Source organism: Leuciscus leuciscus, assembly GCF_965113295.1.
Source record: "Leuciscus leuciscus genome assembly, chromosome: 1".
Taxonomy (NCBI): Eukaryota; Metazoa; Chordata; class Actinopteri; order Cypriniformes; family Leuciscidae; genus Leuciscus; species Leuciscus leuciscus.
The window spans coordinates 38,375,545-38,386,406 of NC_138725.1; the positions used below are offsets into that span (position 1 = coordinate 38,375,545).

Below are 10,862 nucleotides of genomic sequence, written 5' to 3' on the forward strand. Positions count from 1 at the left end.
CAGTTCACGTGCCGCTTGATCTGAGGCGTTACAGTGATCGGTCAATGAGCGACAGCTTGTGGTTCCATCACAGAGAGCCACAAAATCACTTTCCAGAACATTCTCATTCACAGTTCCATGCTGGTGGAATGATCTTCCCAGAATCCCTGACTACATTCAAAAGACAGCTGAAAACTCATCTCTTCCGTGATCACTTAACCTCATAATATACATATATATATATCCGGAACTTTGTATTTTGAGCACTTCTTGCGTTGTTTGCTTCTTCATGATAAATCGCTTGCATTCCTCATGTGTAAGTCGCTTTGGATAAAGGTGTCTGCTAAATGACTAAATGTAACATGTACTTGGCCTACTGTTTAAATGTGTGAGAGTTGGAAATGGCAGCACTGCAATATGAATATTTAACAAACAGAGAGCGAAAACTCCTATTTTTGTTATGTTCTATATTTGGTAGGCTAATCCAGCTTTTTCAGTAGTATTTGGAGGAAGGGGCCCCGTTTCCCCATTGGCTTTAGCAAACGCAATGTCTCGTTCCCTCATCTTAACCGTTACATGAGTAACTGGAGATATCCATTTTTCAAATTTAGACATTGATATTTTACAAACATAGGCCTATATAAAAACTATATAATATACCCATATTTAATTTATCAGTCACAAAGAGCAGTTGGATTAATAATAAATTATTACACCCTGTAATCACCCATCAATCTCTTCATCTAAAAATCATGTAATGTTTTTTGTGTATTTTTGTATTTTTTTATACTAGACAGAATTAAACATCATTCAGACTTGAACCTTGTGTAAATGATTGCTTTATTTTCTTGATTTATCTGCGACGCTTGGGGGCAGCACAAACACATTTAGCCGACAGGAAACTCACTAAGGTGCCTATTTTCAGTCTATTTAGTCTACTGAGCAAAAAAACAAAAACAACGTATATGAAATACTATAAAGGTAAAAATGCTAGACTTTTAAAATTTTAAAACACATATTTTGTAGTATTATTTTACACAGGCAATATCTTAGGTCGCGTTCTCCATTTGAGGTCCTTTCACGGTCGCGTCAGAGTGAGTTGAACCGCTGATCTGAGATCTGTGTTTCTATTTATCCTCTAACTGTGAAGTTCAGATGTTGTGTTGCTCAAGCTGATCTGAGACAAACTCATGACATCTTTCTAAAGATGGCAGCCTCCGTCAGATATTTACTGAAACCTTGGACACCGAGGTACATTTTACTACTTTTATTTATTTATTTTGTACAATGAATGTCCGAAATAAGGTCTAAATCACATCGACGTTGCTCTGTAATTCATACTTTGTATGATTCATCGATGATTTCATGCTGTTCTTCGCAAACTGAACCATGTGCTTAAATCTGTTTCTAAACCAACGCTGCTTTTTGTACTGATTTTTCTCTGTGTTATATCGGCTGATATTATGTCTATTATGTTTTCTCAGTGTGTGTTTCGTGAGATGGAGTCGGTATAATCCATACTATCTGGATCCTGATCCCAGTAAAGATGCTGTTCCAGAGTCAGAGCTCAGTGTTGAAGAGAAAGAGCTGCAGGAACTGAAAACAGTGAGTCCGATAAAAGCAGCGTTGTCGAGCGACACCAGCTCTGCTTTCAGCGACCCTTTGATAAGGTACAAACCAAAAGAGCTTAACGAACAACTTTAAATGTTACTATAGCTTTAAGACCTGTATATAAACACAGTGGGGTCCAAAAGTCTGAGGCCACCATTGAAATCTGAGTAATTGAAGCAAGCTATGCTGATATTATTTGAATTATGGTGTACATTTTAAAAACTATATCACTTGTGGTTCCAAAACTTCCAATACACAGAATAAAAAGTCGCAGCGATAACAAGCTTTCATGTTTTTGGACCCTACTGTGTGTATTCTTCATCACGTTGATTTTCTGTTTTCCTGCAACAGCAAGTTCATCAACATGATGATGCAAGATGGCAACAAAATCCTTGCTAGAGGAATCATGACACAGGTTTGGTTGAAATCCCATTCTATACACTTGTAAAATACCATGGTACATTACCTGAAATGAGTGTTGACATAATTTCTTGTTTTGTGTCTGTTCAGACGCTGGAGACCATAAAGAGAAGACAGGTGGAGAAATACCACAAATCTCCTGCAGCGAAGAGAGACGAGGTGGAGTGTAATCCGTACGCCATCTTCCATCAGGCTCTAGAGAACTGCAAACCCATCATTGGTCTGGCCAGTGTTCAGAAAGGAGGGAAGTTTTACCAGGTCAGCGAACAAGCTTGAATTTTTACTTTATGACTGTGAGATAATATGACCAGGGGCCTTGATGTATAAAAATGTTGCTTATGCATAAACATTTCATTGAAATGTGCGTTCCAAGCACATATCGGGATTTAAAAAAAGTAATCAGTGTAAATATGCTGTCATCTAGACCTTGCGAACGCACTCGTTTACTGGAGTGAGCAAAGTAATGAAGGAAACAGAATGATTTTAAGCTCTGTTTTCATTTTGATACACATTTAGATTAAATATTTCACTCTCAGTAATGGAATTAAGCACTCAAATTACATAGTCATAATTAAATGCAAAAATTAAATGAATTTAGATATTTGTAGTGGATGCTCTGCTTTTGAACACAAGCTAGGTTTTAATGACAGCGAGGAGTGCTATAGACGCATGATAATTCCTCTTTAAACTAAATTGCAGAACTCATGTCTCGCGAGAATAATAATCAGTGATGCGACTCTGATATTATGGCGGACACTGCTGGATTTGTCCAGTGGTCGAACGGTCCATTGGCCGGTTTGAAAAGGTCTGATGACACAGTACTGTACAAACTCTGCTGCTGATGTCATGTTAAAGCAGACAGTGGTGTAATGATAACTCCTCCTGTCATCTTCACAACATTATGAAAAATACCACTGTATTTGAAGGATAGAATTTGAAGGAAATGGTGAGATTTGCACATTTTCTAAAAAATGTTTTGTCAGTGGTGCACTGAGTCAGACAATAGTATTTACTAGGGATGGGAACGACACGGGATTTGGGAAATCGACTGTCGAGGCCCATGTGTCGACTTTTTGTCGGATTGTCTGCCTTTTTTTTTCTTTTTTTTTTAAAGAGCAGCAGCAATGCGGAGGGTGGAAAATATTCTACATTGTTGTACTAGTTTATTCTAGTCTCAAAAACATGGCTCTAGTGTCAAATTTTGACCATTGAAGCGGTAATAATAAAAACGAGAGAGAGAGTAGGCTAATTTAAAATGTTTATTCAACAGCCTCACAAACACATAAGACGTAGGCTACTTTTTGCCGTTCGGAATTTACCGAAATAAAACGGCCTGTCCATTAGTTAATTAGCTCTGTGCATGTAGCCTAAACAAGATAGTTTTCCGAATGAAAAAAAATAACACTCTATATTATCATTATATAACATTAACATGCTTATCAAATGTGAAAATAAGCAACAATTAAAATTGAAAACAGCGTGCCCATTTTTTTTTAAACCACAGAAAAGGAGGCAGCATAATACCATCAACTCAACATAACAAATCAGCAGTGAAAATAAAATATACCAATAGGTATCTTACCATTTAGGCCTAATTTTTGTTTAAGAACAGAAGCATATCCACTAGGGTTGGGCGGTATTACGGTAATATCGGATACCGCGGGATCTTAAAATAGCACCGGTATCAGTTTCAATACCGTCATTACCGGCACTTATATAGCCTATAATATATATATAATTTATTTATTGCCTAAAAAATGCTTATGTGTGGTTGCAGTTTGGCAATATTTCTGGTTCCAACCAAATGAGAAGGGAGAGGCGGTAAATACTGACGAGGCAATACCGCGAGAGATGTAAACACCTCTAACGTCGCATCTCCGAAACAACCGCCCACTCACTGCTGCCAGGATACATAAGCGCATTAAGTTTCGTATTTGTTAAAATATTATAATGTTATTTTTTCCATCTTTGTTGATTATGAAAAGTGAACAGCACAAATAAGATGGGATGCATCGGGTGTCAGACGATTTGACCACTTCAATAAATTTAGTTTTGTAAAAGGCCTCTTTAAAACGAATTTCGTTTTGTATAAATTGTATCTAAATTTTTATAAAATTTTCATCAACCAAACGCCTGGATTTAATATAATCATGACATGATGAGCATGCCGCTGTCACTTGCATTGAAATCTCATAAAAAAGGCTATGCCTCACAGACATGACAAATAAATAAAGCTTGAAATTTCTTTAAACGAAACAATTAAAAACGAAAGAAATAGGCAACTCACTGATTAGGCTAAGTAATCCATGATGTGCATTTCTCTCGTTCATACAGAGATGCGATCGTCAATTTCATTAAAAGAAACAATTCAAAACGAAAAGAAATATAGTCTGATTAATCAATGGTGTGCATTTCTCTCTAGGCGCGTTCATACGGAGATGGCGATCGTCAATTTCTTTAAACGAAACAATTCAAAACGAAAGAAATAGGCTACTCACTGATTAGGCCAAGTAGGCTAATCCACGATGTGCATTTCTCTCTAGGCGCGTTCATACGGAGATGCGATCGTCAATTTCAGTAAACGAAACCATTCAAAACGAAAAGAAATATAGTCTGATTAATCAATGATGTGCATTTCTCTCTAGGCGCGTTCATACGGAGATGGCGATCATCAATTTCTTTAAACGAAACAATTCAAAACGAAAGAAATAGGCTACTCACTGATTAGGCTAAGTAATCCACGATGTGCATTAGGGCTGGACGATTTTGGAAAATAATCTAATTGCGATTTTTTTTTACCAATATTGCGATTGCGATTTAATATGCGATTTTTTTTAAGTTCTTTATCTTTTCTATTATTCAACAAAAACAAGCAATAAATCATTGTAAAATAGAGAAGGGAATCTTAGGCACCTCATGAGCCAATACATTTTTTTTTTTTTTTAATTGATCTTATTAATAAAACTTAAAATATTTAATTACATAATTATAAGTAGGCCTACTTATAATAATTACACATTAAAAAACTAAATTAATACAATTACATGTTAATAATTTTAACAAATATAGCTTCAAAACAAATAACAAAGAGGGAAAAAAATATTACAAGCAATAAACAAAGAGTGCTTTCAGTATTTAAGTAGGCTGTCTGAACGTGTTCATCTCTTTTGAAATTATAAGATGTGGTTTGTCCTGTTTGTTTAATAACTGACTGTGTCACATTACTGGTAAATTCGTGTCATTAAAAGCATTTTGAGATGCAAACGTAGCCTACATTTAACCACGTAGACTCGCTCACAGCCGCATGCTCAAACGCTCTTCGCAAAGCGCACGTGAGTATTTGAAATTGAAAGGACCTTCTGTCGGTGATTTTCATATTTTTAATAAGCCAACTGCACTCCAAGACATATGATGCCTTCGTAGAACATTTGTAAGTAAAATACCGGCGGGCGAGCGCGCACTACTGAAGTAACATCACGCAGACCGCGCGTATCTCATATCTTGCGCAATGAAGCCCGCGAATGTCCTTGTAACTCGCTTCAACTTTTCCGAACTTTATTAAAGATTATTTCTCGTAAGGTTCAAATGGTGTCGTGTGTGTGTGTGAGAGAGAGAGAGACAGAGGAATTAGAAGCAAGCAGAATATGGTTGTTTATAAAGCACGCGCGTCGTACACGTCTGTGTTTAAAACTAAGCTCAGACATATACAATACAGAATCGTTGGAGAGAATCTATAACACAATATCACATAAATTAAACATAAACTGTTATTTCCTGTAGCCAGGTCTATATGTGTCGCGTGCCACGTTGATGCTTCATCTGCAATACAGACAGGTTTACTCTCGCGTGTCACGTGACCAGACTATAATCGCAGCTTTGCGGTTTAAAAAATCGCATTTCATCACATCGCGATATTATCGCAAATGCAATTAATCGTTCAGCCCTAATGTGCATTTCTCTCTAGGTGCGTTCATACGGAGATGCGATCGTCAATTTCAGTAAACGAAACCATTCAAAACGAAAAGAAATATAGTCTGATTAATCAATGATGTGCATTTCTCTCTAGGCGCGTTCATACGGAGATGGCGATCGTCAATTTCTTTAAACGAAACAATTCAAAACGAAAGAAATAGGCTACTCACTGATTAGGCTAAGTAATCCACGATGTGCATTTCTCTCTAGGCGCGTTCATACGGAGATGGCGATCGTCAGTTTCTTTAAACGAAACAATTCAAAACGAAAGAAATAGGCTACTCACTGATTAGGCCAAGTAATCCATGATGTGCATGTCTCTCTATAGCGTTCAGATGCCGATCGTCAATTTCTTTAAACGAAACAATTCAAAACGAAAAGAAAAAGTAATACCATATACCCCGGTAAAATAGGGAGGCGGTTTGACGGTTTCAAAATTCTACTCACGACCAGTCCCGGGGCTGAAAACACTCTTTCCGCTGGCATCCCTGACGTGGATGTGTGGAACGCATAATCTTTGCCGCACAATTTGCACCTCACTATCTTATCATTAATTTTGCTAAAACTCCCCCACACCTTGCTCCTGTTATTTGCCGCTGCCGCCATGTTGACTCTGTCGCCTGTCACACAAACACACACACAGGGTCAAGTGGGGTCAACGGTCAAGTGGCGATCCCATTTAGAAAAAATTGATTGTTTTATTTAAAATGTTTTATTTCATTCATTCATTTCATTATGGGAAAAGTGGCACTTTATGATGTGTATTTGAATAGGAAATGTAATAAATTAAAAGCAAAAAAAAAAAAAAAAAATGCAATTTGGAAATCCCACAAGCCCCGCCACCTCGACATGTCGACACTCTATTTTTTTTTGTCGAGTGGAGCATGTGTCGAATGTCGGTCGTTTTGTCGAGAAAAAGTCCCATCCCTAGTATTTACACTGCAAAAAAGCAATGAGGAATATCTGTTTCCATAAAAAATATACTGTATAAACATATTAAAATATATATGTTAGCTTTATAGGCATAATTGCATAAATTTTAGTTTAAAGACTATTTAAAACAATTAAAAATACTATTTGGCCAGTGGAAAAGAATGAGAATAACTCTTCACTGAAAACTTTCTCTGAAAAGTAGGATTTAAAAAAAAAAAAGTTTAACTTTTTGATTTGGTATTTATTCTAAAACAAGACAAGGATACTGAATGATTTTTAGAAATGTAATCTGATGGCACAAATAGCATTTATAGTCATATGTTCCTAATGTCTTGTATCTTTAAACACGGTCACATGGATGGAAATATGCATATGGAAATGATATGCAGATGACGTTTTGCTTAGTAAAACTAGGCGTTGTAAGTGTCATATATAGTTAAGGGAATATTGTGCAAGTTCTGGTCTTCTGGCGTACACATGCTTTTAGGATGAAAAGTTTTATACTCGAGGCCCCAGGTGTTGTAGATCTACAATTCTCAGTTCAAATCAGAATTAGTGTTCACTTAGGGCGCTTTCACACTAGCACTTTTGGTGCGCACCCGGGTTCGAATGATGTCATAGTTCGGTTCGTTTGGATGATGTGAACGCTGTTTTCCGAACTCAGGTGCGCACCCGCGAACCGTACTCGAGTCCGCTTAAAAAGGTGGTCTGGGGTACGGTTCATGTGAACTCGGGTACGGTTCGCTGCTGATATGAACGGAATCGTACCAAATCGCGGAAGTGAACCGCTATTGATGACGTATAATGTGGTGCGTGCCTGCGTGCGTGTGTGTTTAACAACTGTAAAAGGGTCTATACGCTTACCTTGACGAAAAGCGGGATTGACGCACTGCAAGCAGAGAGATGATTTCTGCTTGGCTTGCCTCCACAAAAAATGTCTTTGGCGGACATCCCGCTGTCTTTGGAACGGTTTTAATACTTTTGCGGCAGACAGACGCAAGTGTGTTTCTGTATCTTTTCTTTGAAAACAAAACCAAAGGTTCAAAAAAAGAAGAACAAATGTGAAGCGAGCAATACTATCCATTTTGACGCCTTTTCATAGCGGTTACCAAGCAACACGAGTACGCGCCAGCTGCAGCTTGATGATGCAAGCGTACCACGGTTCGGATACAAATAATAATGTGAACATAGTCCATCGGGGGCAGGGGGAGGGGGGAGCAATCGAACTCGGGTTCGGAACAGGCAATCGAACCAAGTGTGAAAGCGCCCTTATAGGTTGTTAAATGGCCAACATTGATAAAATGATCTTGAGAAATGTGACTGAATATTTAATTGTATTTATTTAACAAAAATGATGGCAACAGAAATGCACAAAATTATGATGAATAGAATGTGCAACATGTTTTCGACAATATATATTAGGGCTGGGCGATATCGCATGATATTGTTATGCGCATCTCGTCAGTAAAGCCGGTTCCTTGATTAGTAGTAAATCACCATCACCTGCTTTCAGATGGAGGCATTTACTACACAGCAAAAACTCCAGTGTTAAATGAACACTCCTGGGAGTGTATATGAGTCCACACTCAAGAGTGTTGAAGTTAATGAGATAATTAAGTGATTAATTTAGTGATTGAGCATTATTGAAGACGTTAACAAGCAGAATCACTGAAGGAGAAAATCACAAATTGTAAGCCACCGTTATGGCGATCAGTGTTTGCTTTAGTTGGGCTCTTGACCCTTATACAATATCTTTAAATTTAGTTTGTCTGCTGTTATTGATTTATAACAGTCAGAAGAACAAAGAAAAGTTGATTATGTTTTGACATAATCATGCTGTGATCTGAAAAATGAAGCTTATTGTGATAGTTTGGTTTAACTAGTTAGCAGCAGCTCTGTGACTCTACAGCACATGATTATCAGCATTTTTCTTATAATCCAAAATATTTAATAAACCTTGTTCTGATCAAAACACTTTCAAATTAATTTATTTAGAAACACAGACATCAATAATCAGCCTGTGAATCTCAACAATGGTGACAATAATAAAGCATGTTGCAGTGGCTGCCACCAATCACAACTCATTAATGGCTCCCATCATGCATTGCGGTATGAATAAATTATGATCTGAATTGTCTATGTAATTTACTTTTCCTAACTGATTATTCTGCTCGTTTTTTTTTTTAAAACAACTTTTAAGAAATCCTTTAAATATTATATCTAAAATTCTGGATATTTATGCAGAATCACAGTTATGCTGTAACCAACAACATAAGTCAAAAACATAAAGTTCAAATGATGATTGTCATAATATAACCAACACCATCAGATCACTTTTTTTCTTTGTTCATCTGGCAGTTATAACTCAGATACAGCAGCCAAACAAAATCTAAAGTTAATAATATAAGGGTCAAGAGCCCAACTAAAGCAAACACTATTCTCCATTACGGTGGCTTACAATTTGAGATTTTCTCCTTCAGTGATTCTGCTTGTTAACATCAGGTGTCTTCAATAATGATCAATCATCACTCAATTAATCACTTAATTATTAACTTCAACACTCTTGAGTGTGGACTCATATACACTCCCAGGAGTGTTAATTTAACACTGGAGTTTTTGCTGTGTACAAAGAGCCGTAGTTAACTGACAAGCTGAGCCATATCGCATTAATTATCGCTGGCCATACGTCCGCGATATTAATGCGATATGGCTCAGCTTGTCAGTTAACTACGGCTCTTTGTAGTAAATGCCGCTCCATCTGAAAGCAGGTGATGGCGATTTACTACTAATCAAGGAACCGGCTTTACTGACGAGATGCGCATAACAATGTGATGCGATATATCACCCAGCCCTAATATATATCTTTAACATTTTTGAAAACTGATATATGTACCATTTTATCCAGAGTGATTTATAGTACATGGATTTTATGCAGTATTTTGCATCTTTCTGAATAGAATTGTATGAATAAATTTAAAGGGATAATTCATCCAAGAAGTGAAAACTATCATCATTTACTAGATCAACCACAAAAGCGGATGTTATGCAGAAAGTCCATTCTGATTTTTTACATACAATGTACAATGTTGTCCAGCTCTAGGAATCACATCAAAACTCAGATCAAATACTGAATCTCACTCTCTGTGATTGTTCTTGCAGGTTCCCGTCCCTCTCACGGATAATCGCCGGCGTTTTCTGGCCATGAAGTGGTTGATCACAGAATGCAGAGACAACAAGCACCGTCGCACACACATGTACGAGAAACTCTCGCAGGAGCTGCTGGCCGCCTTCACTAATGAGGGAAATGTAGTGAAGCGCAAACATGACCTTCACAAGATGGCCGAAGCCAACAGGGCATACGCACACTACCGCTGGTGGTAGAGACCGCACATCTGGACTACATCGTTTAGGACTGACAGCATCAGGAGTTTGGATGAGTTTCACTCGGAGAAAAAGGACATGAGAAAATCTGTCATCTTGACTCATAAATACAGATTGTCTTTGAATGAAAGTAAACAAAGTAAGCTATAAAAGTCACATTTACATTTTTGACCTGTAATTCTTCACAAGTGTTGAACAGTGTGAACGACTGCAAAACAAATCTTAGACATCTCATTACACGTTTGTGAGATTTCAGTGTGCACAAAATGTTTAATTCTTTATTTTAACGTGTTGAAGTGGCGTAAAGACAACTTAAAGTTATCGTCTAATCTGCAAAAGCCCCAAAACAGCTGAACAGGAGCTTATTTTTATACTTTCAAATGCAACTTTTTTTTTTCGCCATATCATCTGACTTGATGTTAACATTTCAATCCAGTGGATCTTCATCAGATTGAAATTATGCAAAATAAAAATATTATTGTAACTGTGCAAACTAACTGCAACACTTTATTCCTTCATAAGCACTTGTTTAAATAGGAAAATTCTTAAGAGACTGAGGCCTGGTT

General features: G+C 37.2%; 1 protein-coding gene across 1 annotated transcript; it reads left to right on the forward strand.

Annotated features, from left to right (window-relative positions):
* The first annotated feature begins 1,084 nt into the window (after nucleotides 1–1,084).
* Nucleotides 1,085–10,793, forward strand: mrps7 (mitochondrial ribosomal protein S7). The gene is made up of 5 exons (XM_082182250.1): nucleotides 1,085–1,230; nucleotides 1,464–1,649; nucleotides 1,942–2,005; nucleotides 2,101–2,268; nucleotides 10,075–10,793. The coding sequence occupies exons 1-5, from the start codon at nucleotides 1,187–1,189 to the stop codon at nucleotides 10,294–10,296; spliced, it is 684 nt and encodes a 227-aa protein (XP_082038376.1). The 5' UTR covers nucleotides 1,085–1,186; the 3' UTR covers nucleotides 10,297–10,793.
* Nucleotides 10,794–10,862: the final 69 nt, after the last annotated feature.

Coding starts and splice junctions, on each gene's coding strand:
- mrps7 (XM_082182250.1), top strand. CDS start 1,187: ATGGCAGCCTCCGTCAGATATTTACTGAAACCTTGGACACCGAG. Junction 2,006..2,100: donor CTAGAGGAATCATGACACAG/GTTTGGTTGAAA, acceptor GTGTCTGTTCAG/ACGCTGGAGACCATAAAGAG. Junction 2,269..10,074: donor AAGGAGGGAAGTTTTACCAG/GTCAGCGAACAA, acceptor TTGTTCTTGCAG/GTTCCCGTCCCTCTCACGGA.